General features: G+C 36.1%; 1 protein-coding gene and 7 non-coding genes across 8 annotated transcripts; 1 reads left to right on the forward strand and 7 right to left on the reverse strand.

Annotated features, from left to right (window-relative positions):
- Positions 1–326: 326 nt before the first annotated feature.
- On the reverse strand, positions 327–1,985 carry LOC128245424 (enhancer of split mbeta protein-like). Its single transcript, XM_052963560.1, has 3 exons — positions 1,858–1,985; positions 1,407–1,502; positions 327–1,141 (listed from the first exon to the last, which is right to left on the reverse strand). Exons 1-3 carry the CDS (start codon positions 1,936–1,938, stop codon positions 476–478), a joined length of 843 nt encoding a protein of 280 aa, XP_052819520.1. The 5' UTR covers positions 1,939–1,985; the 3' UTR covers positions 327–475.
- Positions 1,986–11,025: 9,040 nt separating this feature from the next.
- Positions 11,026–11,098, forward strand: Trnar-ucg (transfer RNA arginine (anticodon UCG)). Its single transcript has one exon. It is a non-coding gene; the product is annotated as a tRNA-Arg (tRNA).
- A 750-nt stretch (positions 11,099–11,848) lies between these two features.
- On the reverse strand, positions 11,849–11,989 carry LOC128203805 (U4 spliceosomal RNA). The gene has a single exon (XR_008256059.1). It is a non-coding gene; the product is annotated as a U4 spliceosomal RNA (small nuclear RNA).
- A 1,273-nt stretch (positions 11,990–13,262) lies between these two features.
- On the reverse strand, positions 13,263–13,403 carry LOC128203804 (U4 spliceosomal RNA). The gene has a single exon (XR_008256058.1). It is a non-coding gene; the product is annotated as a U4 spliceosomal RNA (small nuclear RNA).
- Positions 13,404–14,675: 1,272 nt separating this feature from the next.
- On the reverse strand, positions 14,676–14,816 carry LOC128203810 (U4 spliceosomal RNA). Its single transcript, XR_008256064.1, has one exon. It is a non-coding gene; the product is annotated as a U4 spliceosomal RNA (small nuclear RNA).
- Positions 14,817–16,087: 1,271 nt separating this feature from the next.
- LOC128203816 (U4 spliceosomal RNA) lies at positions 16,088–16,228 on the reverse strand. Its single transcript, XR_008256070.1, has one exon. It is a non-coding gene; the product is annotated as a U4 spliceosomal RNA (small nuclear RNA).
- Positions 16,229–17,654: 1,426 nt separating this feature from the next.
- On the reverse strand, positions 17,655–17,795 carry LOC128203814 (U4 spliceosomal RNA). Its single transcript, XR_008256068.1, has one exon. It is a non-coding gene; the product is annotated as a U4 spliceosomal RNA (small nuclear RNA).
- Positions 17,796–18,833: 1,038 nt separating this feature from the next.
- LOC128203807 (U4 spliceosomal RNA) lies at positions 18,834–18,974 on the reverse strand. The gene has a single exon (XR_008256061.1). It is a non-coding gene; the product is annotated as a U4 spliceosomal RNA (small nuclear RNA).
- Between the last annotated feature and the right edge of the window lie 502 nt (positions 18,975–19,476).

A 19,476-nucleotide genomic window follows, 5' to 3' on the forward strand; every position in this document is an offset into this window, starting at 1 on the left:
CTTGGTACACATGATGCCCGTGTTCCTATGCACGTGTACGGCAAAGCAAATAACTCTGGCTTTAATATTTACTTAGTTGTACTTAAAAACAACAGACGAGCTTTTCCGTCGCTCAGCGGCGCTCTTGTTGTTATTATTAATCAATTTCTATGGAAACGTTATACCGCGAAGTATTGCAAGTTGCAACGCAGTTTGAAAGGTACGAGTATGTTATAACATATTAATTTCGTTTCCAGAAAAGCGACCAATTTTGATATAAATGTTCCCTACCTTAAACCGTAATACAAGAGAGAACAAGATATTTTTTCAATTTTCTTAATTTACTTCACAACAATAATCACAATATCACAGATTTGCATATAAAACATGTTTTGAGACGAAGTATGCACATAAAAATAAAAATGCACAATGACATTTTCAAGGCATGAAACAACATATTTTACAAAATGTTCGTAGTAAAACAAAACGATCATATTTAAAACGGTCTCCAGACTTGTTTTTGTGAAGGGGAATCTCCGACGACGCTAACCGGAACTGCAACACGTGGTGGAAGTGCGAGCACGGAACTCTGGGAAGTTTTGCCCTCGGATGTACTTGGCGACATACGTACGGTCGAAGTACAAGTGTCTTTTGGCGATACCCGAGATTTGTCCATTTCCGTTTTCACGTTATGGAAAGGCACGGTCATAAGAAGCGGCGAAAATGCGCTCTCAAAACCACTGTCCGGTGAGCAAGTTACATTACACGGGCTCGTCATACTTTCGACCTTGACTTTGACGGGTGTTTTGTGACATTCACTTTCACTCGAGCGCTGACGGGACACAGATAAATCCGACTGTTTGCTGGAAATAGCCAACCGAGGCTGCCCAAGACCATGTCCATATGGTGCCACTGAGTAGGCGACCTTCGTTGTGAGGTTACTACGCATGCGCATAACCATATCCGACGGGTACGCACGCGACGACTCCATGTAGCGGACGGCCTCCGCGGCGCACTCTGTGTATCCCTCACGGTACTTGTGTACGACAGCGGTGGATGCGGCCATGGCGGCGCTGAGCTGCTGGTGGTGGATCTGACGAAGGTGACTGACAGTCATCTCCAGGATGTCCGCTTTGTCGAGTTTGGAGACCTGTGTGCCGCCCTGAGGAAGAGAGGAAGACGTTGATTATAGAATTCAGCATATAAGATTTCAAACATAAAATAGATTTTCTAAACGTAGGATTATAACTATTCGATGCATCTTATAGTTTTAAACTTGATTTTTTTTCTACAAATATGAGTTATTTCTAGCTCCTTTCTTCTGGAGTACCGTTAAAATAGTCAGCAATTGAATTTATACAATTAAATAATATTCTAATTTAACCGTCTTTGTGAGTTTAAGTATTGAAATGATGTTGGCGACTTACATTCTGTTTAATGTTATCAAGCAGGATGGATTTCAGCTGAGTCAAACAATTGTTGATTCTCTCTCGTCTCTTTCGTTCTATCAATGGTTTCTTGATCTGAAAAATAAAAGGGACATATTTAAATATATTGATTTATAGAAAAGCACTTCGTACATAAAGAAGATCCGATACTTTAAGGTACTTTTAAGTAATAAATTCACACACGAAGTTAAAGTATACTGTCTATATCGACGAAATTCAAATTCTTACAATAAAGTCAATAATATTGCTACAGTAAAATCTTTAATCATATTTATTTTACATTATGATCTATAAAGCTTAAAATTTGAACAAAGCTAATTCAAATCAAGAATGTAAATACCAGGAAGTAAGTTTATTCATATTAGTAAAGCATACCCTTTTCGGGGATATAATATTTGAATCAAACAAAGAAAATAAACATTATACATACCTTTCTGAGATAAGATGATGATGTATCCGGTCTCACGGGTGATACTTCAGCAGACGACATTTTATTATCCATGTATGTCATTCAAAAATCACAGTTATGTAGAAAAATATCCAAGTTTTCGATGTTTATGTATCGGTATGTTGAGCAATAATGATTCCACAAGTCGAATTTCCCTCCTTTATACACCGTCTCGCGCTGGTGTATCGGAATGTAAACATAACGGTCAACTGAACAGATGGCGATACATTCAGCCAATCGCGTAGCAGTTCTCAGCGCGTGCTTCGCTCGCGCCGGTGAAACCCCGTTTCTGATTGGTCGAGAGCGCAGCAGACGATAATTATCTTCACATGACACTGATGGAGAGCGGAAAAGAAGCAAAAATAATCTGATGACAGACGCATTGAATCGACACGTGCCACGCGCATTTAAACGGTACAATATGGCTATAATTCGCCTTACTTGAATAATTTTCTATTATTCCAAATGTTAATTATAACTACATTTTGGTCTAGTGGCAGTTGAAAATAATTAAATTCCGACGGTAAATGTTTCCCGTGTATCGGCATTTCTTGAGTTCTGGGTAAACATCTGGCTGTATATTGTTATGACACGAGAAATTAAATCACAAGCAACAGTCTGCTGGATAAAATGTCATTTTGGAGCAAGACTTTAATTTCATGCATTTACAATAAAAACTCCACGCTTTTTACCGAAGCTCGGTGACATATATTAACGTTACAAATATACTGAGAAGTTTAAATCTATAATGAATAAGATATCTATTTATACAGTCACTTATACACTAGATAGAGCGGGCTTAATAGGTTCATAAGTAAAGAGAGAACAAAACGTTCATAATATTGGGTAATATATTAAAATCAAGTAAAAACAAAAAAAACTGACAGACAACAATTCAGTTAAATTCTATCAGAGTTTCTGGCAAAGTCGAGGTGTTGTTTAATTTAGATATTGTACAAAATCATCATCGGATGTGCCGACGGTGCCAGGGTTCAAAGATTTAACTTTCTTCGTGACCATGTGTCCATGTGTGTACAATAGTTGACAAATTTCGGCAAGATCAAACATTTAGTTTAACATTTAATCTGTACAAAGTGTTTAATATATCACTTCACATCCCGAACGCGTTTTCATATCACCAATGCGTAAATACACTATTGTCGTACCTGTTATACAGATACATCCCACGATTAATTTTATCGTGGTACGGGCCTTAATAAAAGATCTTCGCACGCCGATGTACCAATATTTTGATAACGAATTCACAAGAACGCTTGCGGATCCTTTAGATCTTTGGAAAAACTTGGTTATCGCATTTAGGAAGTATATCTAAGTAACGTTAGAAAATCACACTTATATTCCGAAGACAACAATAAACTGTTTATCGTTCCTGTTAAGGCTTTGCACTTTTGTTCCCCAAACCTTTGTCGGCGGTTCTTATGTCATATTATCGCCGTCGGAGATAACCCTTAAAGGTTTTATTTACACTTTCTTCTAAGGCATCGTAGTGGGATATAGCACGTTGATTCTACAAGTGTTTAATATTTGTTTAATTCATTATCGCTCCAATTATCAAAATAATCGTGTTTCTTTATACCGATGTGTTATACCGCTAAGAAAAGTTATCGTAACTGATTATCAGCCTCGCAAATAACAATAGCCCAACAATCCCTTAAAACAGCAAGAAGCGTCTTATGCCTTTGAACATTGTACAGACGCATCTTTAGAATCACCAACATGTCACACGAATACTGCTGTTTCATTTTGATAATTAAATGGTTCGTAACCACTTCTGAATGCGAAAAAAAAATGCCGTTTTGAATATAACATGATTCCAGTGAATAATTTTTGTTTTCATAGCTATTATGGTTTGCATGCATGTTTGTAATGTACTGGTTGTAACAAAATTTTAAAACAAAGCCACAATTAATATTAAGTTAAATTTGCCTTTCCCGACCGAAAAATGGCCGCAGCCCGAAGGTTTTTTATCCTCTCTAGTGGTATTTTTTTCATTACGGAATTAAGGGATTTGGAATTTTAAAAAAACCTGGCCTACCTACCGACTACCTACCAGTCATTAAAAATGGGGGTCGGGTTTGGTTAAACAATAAACATACACTGTGGACCGATAAAAAAATCATATTCTTAAATATAGCCTAAACTCAATTATTTGTAATTGTATAAACCTATTATTGAAAATTTGGTTAGTTATCTCTTAATCATCAATATTCCTTGACTTCGATGAGGGAATATATCAGATATACGAGTTGTTGTTTTTCGAATACTCATAATGAATTAGTATTCTAGTACTCGGACGATCGATCGAATACTCGGATACTCATTGCCATCCCTAGTTTTTACATTAAAACCGATTGTTTATTTATTCTGGCATCTTTATACCTTTCTTTGTGTATTTCAGAAAAAAGAAGACCCTGTTTTAATTAGTGCCAAAGTCAAACGCTTAGACGAAATGACTGCCATCATCATTGGAAAACCACTTTGCAGCTTCTAGAAATAAGACAACGTAGATTAAGTAGCAAAAGACCGGTAGACGATTTAAACAGGAACACAATGTTCTTCAATCAAAAACACATGTCGGTTTGACTTAGTTTAATCAAGAACGCTAGACGGCAACAAGTAAAGCGTTTAGGAAACCTCGTTCCAGTACAATAAACTTGTCACGCACCTTCACCTGTGTATGCCAAGCCAGTAACATCTGTACGTACGAAGTGTCAAATTATGATATTTCAATGTTTCCCACAAAATCTGCCCTCTCGAGTGTATCGGAATGATAATTTTGCGACAATCCTATTTTACTGCAGACGACTTTACAATGCGCGCGCTCGCGCGAGACGAGACTAGACTGTAGCGGAATGCCATTTGATAGTCGTTCTAAATTTAGGGTCGCGTGCCGATAGAGTTGACATTCGGCGTTATGGGACAGCTGGTTTGCCTATACGAGATGGCTTAATGATAAAATCGTTTAACATGTGATTTATTAAAAATATTGACATAATATAAACAAATTTATACCATTTAGTTTTGACACTTTAACGCGTCTCCGAACAAATGTTTTAAGGCTTTATATTGATACATTCAGTACATTTTTAATATAATTCGTGCAAATTATGCAGGAAATGAAGAGTTATAAATCCCATTGCTTTCAGGTACCATATATAGCGATAAAGCTGTCATTTTTTAAATGATATCTATAAGCGAAACACCGATATATTAAAGGAAATATTGGCGATTTATATCACAAATAAACTTTTTTAGGAAGTAGAAGTTATAAGCGGAAAACGTGGAATTGACTGTTCATCTTTGAGAATAAAGAAACTAAAAACATGATAATATGCTGGTATAGGCACCGATTGTTCATACCTTTGTTAAAGTTAACAACGTTGTTAACGACACAATTGTCAACCTTCAAATCGTTACTGCTCTGTGTACTGGTGTATTTCTCTAAATATTTAGGGCAAATGTTTCAGTTGAACTTATTTAAATGTACATATGTGAGCATATCATCAAATATTTCACGTTTAAAAATTAACAGCGATGTTGTCAATCACGCTGTTATCTTAAGCAAAGTTCTAAACAATCGGCCATTCTTAACATTATATTTTATTTTTGAAGTTGACAACAACAACAAAAGCAACAGCAACAGAAACAACAGAACAACCTTTTCAAATGATGTGCCTTATGACCACATACATTCCGGTCAACCAGTGGGGTCAGTGTTTCAGCGCTAACCTTCCTTAATTACCTTAATGATTATAGGTGCTGATAAGCCCCGACCAGATACACATCCCAACGTGCATTCACCGTTACCGTGCACCGCAGATGACATAATATTTCTCACGTTACGTGCCACATTTATTCATTTCATCACTTTCACTGCGCGCATGTAAAATTATGTTAATTTCTTAATTACTGGGAAATCAATTAGTGTCAGCGTTGGTGTTGAAACGTGGAATAAGACGCCAGTCTTTGGGAAATGATGATTTCTCTTTTAAATCCGAAGAAAGGTTAAGCTCAATGCGGGCCTATCGCGTTTCACATGACTCCAATTTAAACCCGGCGTCATTAATTTTCCAATTCTCATAAAGACTGTGCATGATTATTAAAGACTCATGCCGTCTTAATTCTTAATTCTGTTTTAAATAAACTTTCCCACAAGTTTTTCATAGACGCTTGTTCTATTTATATTAAAGTGTTTGTGGGATAAATAATAATAATAATAATAATAATAATAATAATAATAATAATAATAATAATAATAATAATAATAATGATGATGATGATGATGATGATGATGATGATTTTGTTGATGATACTACTACTGCTACTGCTACTGCTGCTGCTGCTGCTGCTGCTGCTGCTGCTGCTGCTGCTGCTGCTGCTGCTGCTGCTGCTGCTACTACTACTACTACTACTACTACTACTACTACTACTACTACTACTTCTACTACTACTACTACTACTACTACTACTACTACTACTACTACTACTACTACTACTACTACTACTACTACTACTACTACTACTACTACTACTACTACTACTACTACTAATAATAATAATAATAAAGGAAACCATTATAATTCTGCTAATATCTTATCACTGCGCGAGTTGACCGATGTCCTTTCCTGTTACTAAGATACCATATGACCTTAGTGATCCATGTTTGGGGTCTATCAGCCGACCGGCGGAGACTCAACAAGTGGACCCATATCAGTCCTTATTACCATTACGTCACGTCCGTCATAACCGATAATTACCATATCTATGACATCTCAAGTGCCGAATTACCGTAATAGGGGACGTCACAATTATTACGCGGTCAATGACAGGTAATGATGGCATCTTGTCGCGAATGCTGAGTGTTGTGAGCGCCGTCCGTGGGGTCGCGCCCGCGAATTTTGAGTGGTTATAAAATAATTAGAGTTGGTCATAAATTTTGGTTGTATCGCTTTTGAGAATTGCCTATCAAGTTGTTTGCGTTTCAGTAATTAAAGTTTTTCGGGCTTATAAGAAAATAAAACCTTTTTCTAATAATATAAGTCCCCGGGAGGGCACTCGCAGCCGCTTAATTGTGAAAAAGAAATGATAGTATTTTTTAGGAGATGTAAATACCGAAAACGAGAAACTAATTCCTATTGATTAAAAGAAACTGATATTTGACAAAACGAGCTCGGCCGTTTTCATAATGCATCTTAGTGAACAAATTCAACTTAGTGAAATTTAAATTTTAAGAAGTTTTTAAACCTAAGATTTGAAAATTAGAAAAGTGTCCATATTATAAAGCCATGTGAGTAAACTTAATGCAAAAAGGGTATTGAAAAAATGTGTCGATAAAAATCGAACAATTCACGTTTGTTTGTTTTTTCACTTAGAAGCTTTTTGAATACATCCCGTTTTAGCACAATGGGACCGCTGCATGTACTATTATCATTCGAAATTCCTCGGCCATTTTTATTTTCGATGGAAAATGGCAGAGGAGTTCCGAATGGTTCTCGTATATGTCCATATCGGGAGACGGAAACTGTTCTTAAAGTGTTCCATAAATGGAGAAAATGATGAGTAATAAAAATGTTTTTATTCTTATGGTTATATTCGGGTCAGATTGCCTATATTTTACCAATTGTTCAGAACTTTGTTAAAGTTAACAACATGATTAACAACGTCGTTGTTAACGTTTAAAGGTGAACTATTTCATGATTTGCTCATATTTTAAAAAGGACAGCTAAAACAGTTGTCTCAAATCTTGCTTCAAATACTGCAGATCATAAGCGTATCCGTAAACATTCCAGGGTAATACAGATTCGAATGTTAACAACAATGACGTTAACAACGTTGTTAATTTATGCAAAGTTCTGAACAATCGGCCCAGTAGTGTTTTCAAAAGACACGAGGAAGCTTTGAAGACAATATTAGTGGGTATAATTTACACTTGAGATTATCTTAAATACAAAGATCCACATTTAAGGTAAATGTTCATAGTCAGTGGCACATGCTAATGTGTCTGGAGTCAATGGATTAAAGAGCTATGCAAACTGTGCCCGATAAATGGACCCTAGGTAAATAATAAAATAAGATCCGGGTAAATAAAGACGCGCGAATAAGGGTCATGTGTGTGCACAAGGAATTAAGGGTCATGATCGGCTTATATAGATGAGAAGGGGCCGGTGGATTATTGTGTACATACGGGTCTGGACAAAGGGCAGGGCCGAAGGTCAATGTTTGCTTTATCAACGGGGGCTGCTCCCGCCGATGACCAGTTGTTCAAATAGTGATGGTCCACTAACTTGCAGTTTATTCTCCAAACATTTGGTCCTTTTGTGCTGCTTTTAATACTACCGCTGCTATTGTTATTACTGCTGCTGCTGCTGCTGCTAGTGCTTCTGCTTCTGCTACTCGCCTACCGCTACTGCTACTGCAGCACTGTAACGCCGCATAGTAGCATCGCCGCATAAACGTGTTTTTTTCGTTTATGAGATGATTTTCAACGCATAAACAGGGCGACCACGTTTATGCGGCGACGCTTAACGCATATAAAGCTGAAATCGCTTATATGGGGGCAACTGTGCCTTTTTGCCACACAAAGAGGATTAACTTAACCATTTATTATAAAGCTAAGAAAGAGTTCTAATATTTCAACAAAAACGATGGTGATGATAATTATGATGATGATGGTTGTGGGGATGATGATGGTGGTGGTGGTTGTGATTGTGGTGATCATGGTGGTGTTTGTGATGATGTTGTTGATTATGATGATGATTAAAATTAGGGCGTAGCATACTACTGTCATTTTGAGAAAAAAAAAACGGAAAAGGGCAGGCAAATTGGTCAAATTTAAGGTAATATTTTAAAGTTGAGCCAAAATTGAACATTTTCTTGGTTACAAATGACTAGTGTATAAAAACACAATCAATGACAGAAAGACGTCCATGATGACCCTATATCATTCATCTGAGTCCTCTTGTTCAAGTGCCTAAAACAAATGTTGTGTTGAAATTTTTGGAAACAATATAATCTTCAAAGGTTTCTCTTTCGTCGCCCTGGTAACCAGAGATATACGCTGATGACCTAGACGTGAATAAATTTTACAGTCGCACAATTACCAGTGGTTCTTGACAAGGAAATAATTCTAAGCTCATCTGAGTACAAAAAGCACATGTGGAACTGTGAGGATTGTTTGATTTCTGTTATTTGTTCGTCGTTAACAATTGACTTTTCTAAAAACGTTTGAAATGACGTTAAAAGTGCGCATTGTCAAGGGTACGTGTCCGTCAGTCTGACAAAAAATGCCAGAATATATGGTACGTCATACGAAGATTCAATTTTCTGATTGTCCCAAATGACGGTGCTGTGCGTTGTCATAACATATATTCACGCCTTAAGTCGGGCCAAATGTCATTTCAAACGTTTTTGGCAGAAAGATAAATTGGTTTGGTTCACTTTTAAACCGATCTTGCTAAATCTCTGTCAGAATGTAAGTCTCTAAAATTCTAGTTCACAGCCTGGTTAATTGGACACAAACAACTAAGTCCGATCTCGATGAAACTTGATGATCAACCACTATTGTACTAGTATGTAATTTAATTGTTTTTATGCGGCGAAAATGTGCCTTTTTGCCACATAAGAAAGTCCTGTTTATGTGTTGAAAATCACCGCATAAACGTGGTCGATTTCATTTATGCGGCGATGCTGTTATGTGTCGTTACTCAGCACTACTGCGAATATTACTGCTGCTGCTGCTGCTGCTACTGCTAACGATGCTTCAGCTGCTGCTGCTGCTGCTGCTTCTACTGTTGCTGCTGCATAAATACAGTGCATCTATGTGCAATGTCAGTCCTAGGCAAATTAACAGAATGTGGGATGATGATGATGATGATTATGACTATATCATATAAAGAATTCACTGATATACAATGCAGAACCCAAAAGCTGCCCCTATGGATATTGTGTTTTGATTGATTTCGGCTATTAGTTGGAAAACTCGGTAAAATTGATGTGCCTGTTAGCTGTTATTTTGATTTTTCTCTGCAGTTAGAGGGCTAAATACTTCAAATCGGATGATATACTAAAGCGCATGCTGTATTTAGGATTAAAAACATGTCGTCATGTTGCTAAATACATGTAGCTAGGAATTGTAAAGACATATGTTATACTTATGTCATAATCATGTGGTTAGCAAATCGCTGAAATATTAAGGACGTCTTTTTAATAGACTGTTTTTCACATGAATATCTATAAGGCGAATAATGCACATTAGGAAGAGCCTACTCAATGTTACATGCCTTATTTCTTTTAATTGACACATGACAGTGAATCAAAGCATGGTAATCTCAGACCACTTGATCTACTTTTTTATTTACGTTTTCACTTTCACGTTTGTAATCCTATTCAGCGTTATATCGGATTTTGGTCACTTTATCGAAACGAAACACTTTCTCTGACTTTGTTGAATATTTAGTAGATGTCATATGTGTGACTTTCGTCTCATATATGACGTTGGAGGTCGTCAAGCACTAGACATTAGTGTTATTTCGCGTACAAATTTGTTGATTATAGAATATAATTTTATAGGTAATTTATTTAGTAGTCTGTGACCTAAAATTAGACCGGGGAACACTACCGCATTCGTACCGTATACAGTATGGCTACATGAGCGCCTAAGCTCTTTTAGGTATTTTATGGTTACATCATATAGACTATTTTCGAGTTACCACTTTTGGAAGTGTGAGGGGCTAAACTTTAAAGCAATTTATGGTTTAAGGTGGAACGCGACTATGAATTTTTTTTCGAGTTACTGTCTGAAAATTGGTATACGAATAGAAGAGCATATGCCCAATTAGGGACTGTTTTTACAATATTATGTGCTATGGGAACGTTAAATAGTTGTCTCTAACCTTAAACCGGCAAATATGCATATTATCCAAAAAGACAAGTAGTCAACAGGTTTCATCTGAGCTGCAGTGTGTCTGTCACATTTTAGAAGAAAACCAGCTTAGAATGTAGTTTTAGCCGCGATAGTCGTACCGACTGTATCAACTGACATATTTAAATTTTAAACTACCGCAATGGTAGAAAAGTCGATATTGCGGTACAGAACATCTATATATTGTATATTCCCGTTCAAAGTGCGTAGGCCTCGTGGCCTAATGGATAAGGCGTCTGACTTCGAATCAGAAGATTGCAGGTTCGAGTCCTGCCGGGGTCGAACTTTTTCGTATTGTTTTCTCCCTTATTTGCGGCACGAACATTATGATTTATAGGTCCGCTTATGCCAGCTTTGATTTTCATATTATACATCTTGGAAAATAGTACTTCCCTTAATACCAGTCTATTAAACAACAAAATCAATACTTTTCAATGGTATTATTTTGGAAGTCTCAGTGAAGCGATTTGGGAAACCGATAAACATTTACAGCATACACTTGCAATATGAGCAAAGTATGTCTTATTAACAACATGCCTGGCAAAATGGAACTTACAGACGTGGTCGACTGGCCGAGGAAAAACTGAGATAAAACCCTCCTTCTGGGGAAAACTCAAAAACATCTGCCCGTTTGTCATCCAGATTTACAGGATTTGTCTCATACCACTAGATGTCGGGCCTTATCACCCGTAAGCTCCTTAATAATTATGTATAAAAACATATAATTACTATGATTCATGTACTGTATACGTACTATATCAAGTTATACAAGTGTCAATTACAACGCTTTGTATACAAGTGATAGCAAAACATCCTTCATATGACGAAATTGTATAATAACAGAAAACTTTCAACATTTGGTTGTAAAAATTAACAATCAATTGTATAGATGTGAACGTATCGGCTTCCCAGCGCTGAATGCCTTTACATTCATATGCGCATAAAATACTCGTGCATATAAATCACTCGTGCTTTTAATACGCCATCTGGCAGTTATTCCATTACAAACATTTTGATACGAATTAGTGTGAGTCCCCGTGAGGACGTGCATAAATTGCGCTCGCCGCCCATATTTCAGGGCGTCGGCGCGGGGTATTGGGTATAGTTTTCAACTAGCAATAACCACGCCTCGGATAAACCTCATTGGCTATGGTACCGCCACTGCGCAAAGCTGAAGTTTCAATGACAAATTATCCATATATACGAATTTCTTTTATTGTTATTACTTGCCTTGATAGTAAGAATTTATTTAATTATTAAGTAAACACAAAAAATAAGCAAAAATTTTCTTTCTCTGATGTTATAATTATTATGATATTGTACTTTATTATATCCCTTTGAAGTTCGCACAAATAAGATAATACGCTCCCTTGAAATAGTCCTGTTAAATGTCTTTTTAACTAAAATGTAATGTCGCCATAATTCACTTCAGTACGTTTAAGCGTGGCTGTATTTCCTCACATTCTTTATTGTTTTTGTTGATGCTGACTTCGACGTTGCTTATATTTTACATTTGTAATTATTAACGATCGTTTGAACAAGATGGAGGTTATGTACGTAAACACTAATTTAAACCGCCAGTGAATTGTGTTTCAGTGAACTCGTGTTTCAATGACAATTCCATGGCTGTAATTCTACCATTTATTGATAGTCTGTTGTCCACGTTCTTTGTAGATGAGTGTGTGGTTTGTTGTCACGGTGTGTACGTTTGTGCCTCGTTTAGTGCCCTTCAAGTTTCTAAAAAGGGTTTATATTTGGTATGTTTTACCACTGAGCTTGTCCCTGTAGTTTTCATTGTATTATTGATAACACTTATCTACAGTTGTCCAAACAACGTTAACTTTACTTTTCAACATTCACATCATTAGGTTTTAGGATATTGTTTCTTTATAGTTCCAAAGAGTGAACGTTTATCATTGTTCTACAAGTTCATTGTGAAATAGAGACCACATTTTAGACTGAAGATGGTCCCAACTTGAATTTTGGTTTAACAGTATTGTAAAGAAACAAAAATATATAGCTGGTGTGAAGTACGACCCCGGCAGAATTCGAATCTGCAATATTCCCCTCCCCCTTAAATCGTCCAAGTTTACTTTATATTTTAGGAGAACAAAATTATGTTATAACATACGCCCAATATTCACCATTTCGGACAAGAAATTGTCTTAAGTTTCATGGGGGAGTACCCCCAAACCCCTGTGCCATAACTTTAAACCAAATAAATTTCGGTTCTGAGAACGGGTGCAAATCAAAAGGTAACGCACCTAAGTTACGCCCCATTTACGTCAAATCCTGGAACCGGCGCTGCATGTCATGATGAAAGTTATTTTTTTTTACTAGAATACTAAATACATACGTTTTGCAATAGAATTACACTGGTTAAATATAAACAAATTTTTACCAAGTGCAAAGTAAACTAGTTGGATTTAAAATGGATAAGTTTAAGTCCCCGTAAGGACGTTCATAAATTGCGCTCGCCGCCCATATTTCAGGACGTCGGCGCGGGGTATTGGGTATAGTTTTCAACTAGCAATAACCACGCCTCGGATAAACCTCATTGGCTATGGTACCGCCACTGCGCAAAGCTGAAGATTCAATGACAAATTATCCATATATACGAATTTCTTTTATTGTTATTACTTGCCTTGATAGTAAGAATTTATTTAATTATTAAGTAAACACAAAAAATAAGCAAATGTTTTCTTTCTCTGATGTTTTAATTATTATGATATTGTACTTTATTATATCCCTTTGAAGTTCGCACAAATAAGATAATACGCTCCCTTGAAATAGTCCTGTTAAATGTCTTTTTAACTAAAATGTAATGTCGCCATAATTCACTTCAGTACGTTTAAGCGTGGCTGTATTTCCTCACATTCTTTATTGTTTTTGTTGATGCTGACTTCGACGTTGCTTATATTTTACATTTGTAATTATTAACGATCGTTTGAACAAGATGGAGGTTATGTACGTAAACACTAATTTAAACCGCCAGTGAATTGTGTTTCAGTGAACTCGTGTTTCAATGACAATTCCATGGCTGTAATTCTACCATTTATTGATAGTCTGTTGTCCATGTTCTTTGTAGATGAGTGTGTGGTTTGTTGTCACGGTGTGTACGTTTGTGCCTCGTTTAGTGCCGTTTAAGTTTCTAAAAAGGGTTTATATTTGGTATGTTTTACCACTGAGCTTGTCCCTGTAGTTTTCATTGTATTATTGATAACACTTATCTACAGTTGTCCAAACAACGTTAACTTTACTTTTCAACATTCACATCATTAGGTTTTAGGATATTGTTTCTTTATAGTTCCAAAGAGTGAACGTTTATCATTGTTCTACAAGTTCATTGTGAAATAGAGACCACATTTTAGACTGAAGATGGTCCCAACTTGAATTTTGGTTTAACAGTATTGTAAAGAAACAAAAATATATAGCTGGTGTGAAGTACGACCCCGGCAGAATTCGAATCTGCAATATTCCCCTCCCCCTGAAATCGTCCAAGTTTACTTTATATTTTAGGAGAACAAAATTATGTTATAACATACGCCCAATATTCACCATTTCGGACAAGAAATTGTCTTAAGTTTCATGGGGGAGTACCCCCAAACCCCTGTGCCATAACTTTAATCCAAATAAATTTCGGTTCTGAGAACGGGTGCAAATCAAAAGGTAACGCACCTAAGTTACGCCCCATTTACGTCAAATCCTGGAACCGGCGCTGCATGTCATGATGAAAGTTATTTTTTTTACTAGAATACTAAATACATACGTTTTGCAATAGAATTACACTGGTTAAATATAAACAAATTTTTACCAAGTGCACAGTAAACTAGTTGGATTTAAAATGGATAAGTTTAAGTCCCCGTAAGGACGTTCATAAATTGCGCTCGCCGCCCATATTTCAGGGCGTCGGCGCGGGGTATTGGGTATAGTTTTCAACTAGCAATAACCACGCCTCGGATAAACCTCATTGGCTATGGTACCGCCACTGCGCAAAGCTGAAGTTTCAATGACAAATTATCCATATATACGAATTTCTTTTATTGTTATTACTTGCCTTGATAGTAAGAATTTATTTAATTATTAAGTAAACACAAAAAATGAGCAAATGTTTTCTTTCTCTGATGTTTTAATTATTATGATATTGTACTTTATTATATCCCTTTGTAGTTCGCACAAATGAGATAATACGCTCCCTTGAAATAGTCCTGTTAAATGTCTTTTTAACTAAAATGTAATGTCGCCATAATTCACTTCAGTACGTTTAAGCGTGGCTGTATTTCCTCACATTTATTATTGTTTTTGTTGATGCTGACTTCGACGTTGCTTATATTTTACATTTGTAATTATTAACGATCGTTTGAACAAGATGGAGGTTATGTACGTAAACACTAATTTAAACCGCCAGCGAATCGTGTTTCAGTGAACTCGTGTTTCAATGACAATTCCATGGCTGTAATTCTACCATTTATTGATAGTCTGTTGTCCACGTTCTTTGTAGATGAGTGTGTGGTTTGTTGTCACGGTGTGTACGTTTGTGCCTCGTTTAGTGCCGTTTAAGTTTCTAAAAAGGGTTTATATTTGGTATGTTTTACCACTGAGCTTGTCCCTGTAGTTTTCATTGTATTATTGATAACACTTATCTACAGTTGTCCAAACAACGTTAACTTTACTTTTCAACATTCACATCATTAGGTTTTAGGATATTGTTTCTTTATAGTTCCAAAGAGTGAACGTTTATCATTGTTCTACAAGTTCATTGTGAAATAGAGACCACATTTTAGACTGAAGATGGTCCCAACTTGAATTTTGGTTTAACAGTATTGTAAAGAAACAAAAATATATAGCTGGTGTGAAGTACGACCCCAGCAGAATTCGAATCTGCAATATTCCCGTCCCCCTTAAATCGTCCAAGTTTACTTTATACTTTAGGAGAACAAAATTATGTTATAACATACGCCCAATATTCACCATTTCGGACAAGAAATTGTCTTAAGTTTCATGGGGGAGTACCCCAAACCCCTGTGCCATAACTTTAATCCAAATAAATTTCGGTTCTGAGAACGGGTGCAAATCAAAAGGTAACGCACCTAAATTACGCCCCATTTACGTCAAATCCTGGAACCGGCACTGCATGTCATGATTAAAGTTTGTTTTTTTAATAGAATACTAAATACATACGTTTTGCAATAGAATTACACTGGTTAAATATAAACAAATTTTTACCAAGTGCACAGTAAACTAGTTGGATTTAAAATGGATAAGTTTAAGTCCCCGTAAGGACGTTCATAAATTGCGCTCGCCGCCCATATTTCAGGGCGTCGGCGCGGGGTATTGGGTATAGTTTTCAACTAGCAATAACCACGCCTCGGATAAACCTCATTGGCTATGGTACCGCCACTGCGCAAAGCTAACATTTGCACGACAAATTATGTTTATATAAAAGATTTTTATTTTTAATATTCTTTGCTTTATTGTTTTGAATATATTTAGGTTTTAAGTTGTATACATCAAATGGCCATATTTTTATTTCCTTAAGTCAAAACGATCATGAATATAAATTTTATTATATCCCTTTCATGATCGAGGAAATGCAACGGTACGCTCCCTTTGAATGTCAACGACAATATATAGTCTACTACCAGCCTGGTTAAATTCACTTGTATAATGTTATATCCCCATAATTTACTTTATTATATTTAAGCGCGACAGAATTTACTCTATATATCATAGTTTTTAAGTTGGTGTTGAATCAAGGCTTATATTATAAGTTTTGTAATAATTGACAAATATTGGACTTGTGTGTGTTAATTTTAAGGAATGAATTGCGGGATTGATGTCATTATCGGGGTATGCACGCAATTGGGCTGGTCAAAGTGTGTGGAGGCCGAAGAAATACCTCATTTCATTTAAGAAAACCAATCATTAATCCTTTCTTACCCATTCTGTAATAGAACGGCCCGACTGTAACCGGAAACATTTTTTTCAAATGACGTCACAATAACGCGGGAAAAGATCAACCTCTTGAAATCACCTTTAAACGTAAAAAAATAAACGATTATGGTAACAATACATTTAAAACATAATCAATTAACATTTTCTAAAATGTTGATTTATATTTTACGGGACCTGCTGACACAATACAAACAATAAACAGATCAATAGTTTTCATGTATAATGTTATGCGATGAATTGCGATCCGAACAAATCCGAAGATGCGTTCATCGATTGCAGTTCATTTATGAAATGGAAGTTGAGGTGTAAGTATATGCATATCAACTAGTTATCAATTAACTCTTGTTTCACTGATATTTTAAAGACATTTTGATGCATGTTTGGATTGTGGCGAGTTTACGTCTCTCTCGTTCAGTGTCGTTTTTGTTCTGATCCTGTGCCTCTAAACAGCGTCTACAGTTGAAAGTTTTATTATTGGGCTCGACCTGTAGTTTACATTGTATTCTTGATTATCCTTTCCTCAAACGAAAAATAGTAATGCAAATGACATTGACTTTACAGCAATCATGTCATTCAGTGTTGGTGGGTTGCAATCTTCTGACTGCAAAGAGAGAACGTATATCATTGTTCTAAATGTTCACGGTGAGCTTGCTTTCGCATTCTTGGTCGGGGTTGGTCCCACCTTGAATTCGGGTTTGCATATCAGTCACTGAAGTGTTAACGAGAAAGAAACAAAATCATAGCTGATGGGAAGTACGACTCCGGCAGGACTGGATTCTGTAATATTCTGATTCATAGTCAGATGCCTTTAGGTTACGATGCTGGCAATACTTTAAATCAAGTGCACAGTGTATTAGTTTGATAGAATATGTTTAAGTGTCAGTCCCCGTAAGAACGTTCATAAATTGCGCTCGCCGCCCATATTTCAGGGCGTCGGCGCGGGATATTGGGTATTGCTTTCAACTAGCAATAACCACGCCTCGGATAAACCTCATTGGCTATGGAACCGCCACTGCGCTAAGCTGATTATTTTAGGACAAATTCTGTTTATTTAACAGTTTATTTTATTGTTATTGCATTCTTTATTATCTAAAATGTCTCGGTTTTAAGTTATATACAACAACTAGCAAAATTTGTTCTTTTCTTATGATGATATGATAATAAATTTACATTATATTATATCCGTATGAAGATCGGACAAGTACGATAGTACATTCTCTTTAAATGTCAACGACAATAGGATCGACTACCAGCCTTGTTAAATTACCTTATTAAATGTAATATCGTCATAATTGACTTAAGTAACAAGTGCGGCTGAATTTACTTCATTCTTCATAGTTTTGAAGTTGATGCTGTTGATGATTAGGCTTATATTTTTAGTTTTGTAATAATTGGCAAATACTGGACATGTGTGTTAATATGCATATCAACTAGTTTAAACCCCAATTAACTCGTGTTTCACTGATATTTTAAAGCCATATTGATGCATGTGTGGACTTTTTGTGGCGAGTATACGTGTCTCTCGTTCAGTATCGTTTTTGTCCTTATCTTGTGCCTCATTACAGCGTCTATATGTAAAGGCTTGTTCCTTTAGTTTTCATTGTATAATGTACATCCTCATCGAAATAGAAAAATAGTAATTATAATAACATTGACTTTACATCATTCATGTCATTCAGTTTTGGTGGGTTGCATTCTTCTGGTTGCAAGGAGAGAACGTATATCTTTGTTCTAAATGTTCACGGTGAGCTAGCGATCGCATTCTTGGTCAGGGATGGTCCCACCTTGAATTCAGGTTTGCATATAGGTCACTGAAGTGTTAACAGAAAAAAATAGGTTGTGGGAAGTACGACTCCGGCAGGACTCGATCCTGCAATATTCTGATTTATAGACAGGCGCCTTATCCATTAGGTTACGGTGCTGGCAATAGTTACTGTTATATCTTTTTACGAACATAGTTTATACATATATCTTTTTGTCGTATAATTACACTGACTGAATATAACCATATTTATACCAAGTGTTCAGTTCAAAAGTTGGATTTGATATGAAGTAGTGTCAGTCCCCGTAAGGACGTTTATAAATTGCGCTCGCCGCCCATATTTCAGGGCGTCGGCGCGGGGTATTGGGTATAGTTTTCAACTAGCAATAACCACGCCTCGGATAAACCTCATTGGCTATGGTACCGCCACTGCGCAAAGCTAACAATTGCACGACAAAGTTTGTTTATATACAATATTTTTTATAATTATTCATTGCTTAATTTTTTGAATATATCTATGTTTTAAGTTATATACAAAAACTGGCAAAAATTAATATTTTCTTATGTCAAAATGATTATGAATTTAGATTTTATTATATCCCTTTAAAGATCGGGCAAATGCTATAGTACACTCCCTTTAAATATCAACGCTAATATGGTTTTCTATCCAGCCTTGTTAAATTACCTTACTTAAAGCTGCACTCGCACAGATTTACCGTTATTGACAGCTTTAAAAAAATTGTCTTCGAATGAGCAAATCTTGTGTTAATATCTGCAAACCAGTGATATAAGACAGCTAACAAAAAAGATCAGATCGCAGATTTTCATACTTATTTAAGTTTTATAAATTGATGTTTTATGCATTTTTCTTAAACCGTAAGTAACGCTTTGAGCCAAAAAACATTAATTGTCGAACGGAAATATTAAAAATTTAAAGCCAGTT

This window comes from Mya arenaria, chromosome 9, assembly GCF_026914265.1.
Source record: "Mya arenaria isolate MELC-2E11 chromosome 9, ASM2691426v1".
Classification (NCBI taxonomy): Eukaryota; Metazoa; Mollusca; class Bivalvia; order Myida; family Myidae; genus Mya; species Mya arenaria.

Coding starts and splice junctions, on each gene's coding strand:
- LOC128245424 (XM_052963560.1), bottom strand. CDS start 1,938: ATGACATACATGGATAATAAAATGTCGTCTGCTGAAGTATCACCCGTG. Junction 1,503..1,857: donor CATCATCTTATCTCAGAAAG/GTATGTATAATG, acceptor TTTATTTTTCAG/ATCAAGAAACCATTGATAGA. Junction 1,142..1,406: donor TTGATAACATTAAACAGAAT/GTAAGTCGCCAA, acceptor TCTCTTCCTCAG/GGCGGCACACAGGTCTCCAA.